The 3814-nt window shown below is 44.0% G+C and overlaps 1 protein-coding gene across 1 annotated transcript; it reads right to left on the reverse strand.

Moving 5' to 3' along the window:
* Positions 1-260: 260 nt before the first annotated feature.
* LOC121636411 (ubiquinol-cytochrome-c reductase complex assembly factor 1-like) lies at positions 261-2883 on the reverse strand. Its single transcript, XM_041979909.1, has 3 exons — positions 2813-2883; positions 2613-2726; positions 261-398 (listed from the first exon to the last, which is right to left on the reverse strand). The coding sequence occupies exons 1-3, from the start codon at positions 2861-2863 to the stop codon at positions 261-263; spliced, it is 303 nt and encodes a 100-aa protein (XP_041835843.1). The 5' UTR covers positions 2864-2883.
* Positions 2884-3814: the final 931 nt, after the last annotated feature.

A 3814-nucleotide genomic window follows, 5' to 3' on the forward strand; every position in this document is an offset into this window, starting at 1 on the left:
GCTACTACGCGCCTACGTGGACATTACGTTATAAAACGTGACCTGTGTTTAAATAACTGATAAATATTTTGTCTTACATATTATAGTAACAAAATGTAGACACTGATTAAGGTCTTTATTTTCAGTTTGACAAAAAATAAAATTAATAGATAGAACTAGATATTTCAGAATAGTAAACCACACCAACCCGCCCCGCAGTGAAGCGAAAATTCTTTGACCCGCCCCAACCCGACCCGCGGGTAACCCGCGGGACCCGCGGGTTAGGAGGCGGACCGCGCATCACTAGTGGGTGTGACCACCTTCAGGATGCTTTGAGCGTTCTCCTCCACCAGAGGGCGCCACTTCACCTCGCCTGTGAGCAGCAGGTCCTCCCCATCCAGAGCATCGATGAACTGCATCTGCACGCAACAGGACAGTCATGTTTACGCTCACAACAACAACAACAACAACAACAACAGGCTCAGAGAAACAGCTGGAGGAATTCAGCTTCCATCAGAAACAGAGCTCAGTGTTTTCCTGTAAATGAAAACTCTGTAGATCTTCTCATGGATCCAGACTCGTAAATCATGAGGACGAAGACAAATCAGAAGCCGATCTCTCATTAGTCGAGTATTCAAAGACTCCAAACTGTGACCAGCACCAACAACTCCTGAGAGCAGAGGTGCCAAAGGTATGGCCCAGGGGCCCAAACTGGTCCGCTGTGAGTCAAATCTGGCCCGAAGGATGATGTTGGTAAATGTGAAAATGACTTCGAAAACATTAAATGCAATCTTTAAATGAGAGTTAGTGTACTTCCTAGTTTATCCACACGAGGTTGCATCTGTTATGTTTAAAGGAGTCATCACCCGGAAGTTAAAACATGTGTATTGGTGTTGGACCAAAGTGTTAACTTCCCTGAAAGCCTTTCTTTTGAAGATGGTTGAGTTTTTCTGTCTGAGCCCTTTGTTCACAGCATAATCAACAACGAGGGTAAATTCTTGCAAACGCGTGATTTTAATTTGCTCCTGTGAATTTGTAATCAAAGGAGGCTATTTGAATAAGCCAGCCCCTCTTCCACGCCTAGTCATGCTTTAGATGTGGAATGATATAATAATAAAGTCTTGCTTTACTCGTGACGCAGCTAATGCTAACGCTAAGGGACGAACCTAAAAGTTTAACCCCCTGCAACGTACAAATGAGCCCTGTGTTTTCTCTTTTTTTTGTAAGTAGGTCGAAGTGCTCTGCTACGTAAATTTTTGTAAACATTTTGTTGTAAACGTGCTTCTTCCACCATCTCGGTATCTTCACTCTCCGGCTCGGAGTCAGATTCAAACATAAATGGCTGAATTCTGTAAGCTGCTGTTCGATCAGGTTCGCTCGCCATCACAAAGCTGTGGATGTTTTGGAGTCAGACGCACTGTGCATGTGCTGGGCCAGCCCCCGTTCTGACTCTGGCCTCCCTGCAGCCAATCAGCGCGCACCTTATTAACATTTGTCAAAAGCTTGCATGAACTCTCACGAGACAAAGTTGTGGTATGAGCAAAGGGTGAAAACAAGCTCTATGTTTGATTTTTTTTTTCCGTTTAATAAGTTTACAAAAAAATATTTAAAGACACTTAAAGGACAGTACATACATGAAAAGACCAGGTGATGACACCTTTAAAAATAAAACATGTCTGAAGCAGGGGGATGTTTTATCTCTTATATTTTTCAATTCCAGACATCTGTGATTAAATGTTTAGGCATTTTATAGATCCTTTCTGATTTGTACGTATACAAATAAAAGTGCCTGCCCATTCTGAGAACATGCTGTCCATGTTGGTGTGCGGATCGTGGAGGCGCGCTTAGGACAGAAAGAGTTTTTAGGGATAGATGCATCCTTTTAATGAAGAAATAAAGCCTTATGACTGACTGCTTTGAAGTTTGTTTTTCTACTTGTTCTTCACTTGTTCCCTTTAGCTCCACTAGGGTTACATCTGAAATAATGAGGTTAATAATAATCTGCAGCACTGCAGAACCATGAATTTATGGAACCACGACTACTCATGTCGCCATGGTGAAGAATGAATATTCCAACCAAAATGTGCTCACAAGGGAAGCTGAACCTCTAAAGAGCTGAATGGAAAATATAAAGGACATGAAGGGAACTGAGGAAGCTCTCTGACCGAAACCTCTGTGTCGTAATAAAGTGAAACTGAGTGATCAGAATGCTGTCCATTTACATTTTCGTCTGAATTAATATTGTATGATCTCAAAATTTATGTCTTAACAGAGTCGACAATTTTCTGCCAACATTCCTTCCAGGTTGTTGCTGTGGCAACAGTGTTGCTTTTGGCCTGGATGATGCGTTTAAATTCTTCATACTTGTGAGGAGTTGTCGGTTCCTCCATGCGAAGCAGGCTGCTCTGAAGGGTTTCTCTGCAATTGGTCAGACGCTACAAACTCCACCCCTTTTATGTAATCGCACAATGATCGAGATGGGAAAACCCTGCCTTCAATTACCGAGTTAATAACCAGCGTCATAATATCGCTCATTAGGATTGCAATCTGGGTAAGTCAACCCAGGGTTCCGTAGGATAGAATAAGCTGCCGTTCGTTTGTGTAAATCACTGAAGAACAACAAACCAACCAACCTGTTTGTGAACATATTCCACCATGAGCTCCAGCTGTTTGGGGTCTTCACACTGTCGGTTGAACAGGTTCCTCCAAAGAGCTGCAGCCAGCATGCAGTCATCAGACAGGATTCCCTGCAGACCAGACATTCAGCCATGAAGACATTTTATCCCCCGCTGCTCTGAGAAGCCAAACATGTCAACTGAATTCAAAGCGTCACCTCATCGTATCCAAATATGGCTGCATAGAAGGTTTCGGTCATGGCTTTCATGGCCTCCTTTCTGTGGATGGCAATGAAAAACTGAAATTTAAGGCAGTCGTAACTTTCAGAGTGAATGATGTCATGGTCAGAGGTCAGAGAACGAGCTGAAGAGAAACTGTTTGAGAACCTGAACTTGGATTAAAAGAGTTTGACAACATTTTGAAATTTGTCACGTGTGGCAGCGCGTGTGAGATCATGTATGATTCAGGAGTTCACACATGCAGCTGTGAAAACACCTGCAAAACCGTCACATGCTGCATGCAAACGTGCACACACACCAGGATGACCTCACAAACCAGAACATGAGAGAAACGTCTGACCAACTTCATTCCTCTTTTTTTAAAGTGACTCTAAAGCATCAAAAACTGTCACATCTCATGAAGTAAAACTTAAAAAGACAACAAACATAATGAAGGAGGTGTGGGGAGAACCATCTACTACTGAACGTGGCGAAGACGAGAGAGATGGTGGTGGACTTTAGGAGGAAAAAGCCTCTGCCCTCTCCTGTCTGCATCAATGGGACAGATGTGGACTCAGTGGACTCATACAAATATTTAGGCGTCACACTTAACAATAAGCTGGACTGGTCCACCAACACAGACGCCATTTACAAGAAGGGGCAGAGCAGGCTTTACTTCTTAAGGAGGCTCAGGTCCTTTCACGTCTGCAATAAGATGCTGCAGATGTTTTATCAGTCTGTGGTGGCGAGCGCCATCTTCTTTGCTGCAGTGTCCTGGGGTGCGGGCATCAAGGCAAAGGACGCCAACAGACTGAGGAAACTGATCAGAAAGGCAGAGTCTGCTGTCGGCTCTAAACTGTCACCCTGGAGGAGGTGGTGGAGGAGAGAATGCTGGCAAAACTGCTGGCAATCAGGGACAACCCCTCCCACCCCCTCCATAACACACTGGACAAGCTAAAGAGCAGTTTTAGCAGCAGACTGATCCAACCCCGCTGCTCTAA

Source organism: Melanotaenia boesemani, chromosome 3 (assembly GCF_017639745.1).
Source record: "Melanotaenia boesemani isolate fMelBoe1 chromosome 3, fMelBoe1.pri, whole genome shotgun sequence".
Classification (NCBI taxonomy): domain Eukaryota; kingdom Metazoa; phylum Chordata; class Actinopteri; order Atheriniformes; family Melanotaeniidae; genus Melanotaenia; species Melanotaenia boesemani.

What these genes read in the sequence shown, in the direction of transcription:
- LOC121636411 (XM_041979909.1), bottom strand. Translation starts at nt 2,863, where the DNA reads ATGAAAGCCATGACCGAAACCTTCTATGCAGCCATATTTGGATACGAT. An exon ending in CCATATTTGGATACGATGAG is followed by an intron (nt 2,727 to 2,812) that starts GTGACGCTTTGA and finishes TCTGGTCTGCAG; the next exon opens with GGAATCCTGTCTGATGACTG. An exon ending in TGGAATATGTTCACAAACAG is followed by an intron (nt 399 to 2,612) that starts GTTGGTTGGTTT and finishes TGTTGCGTGCAG; the next exon opens with ATGCAGTTCATCGATGCTCT.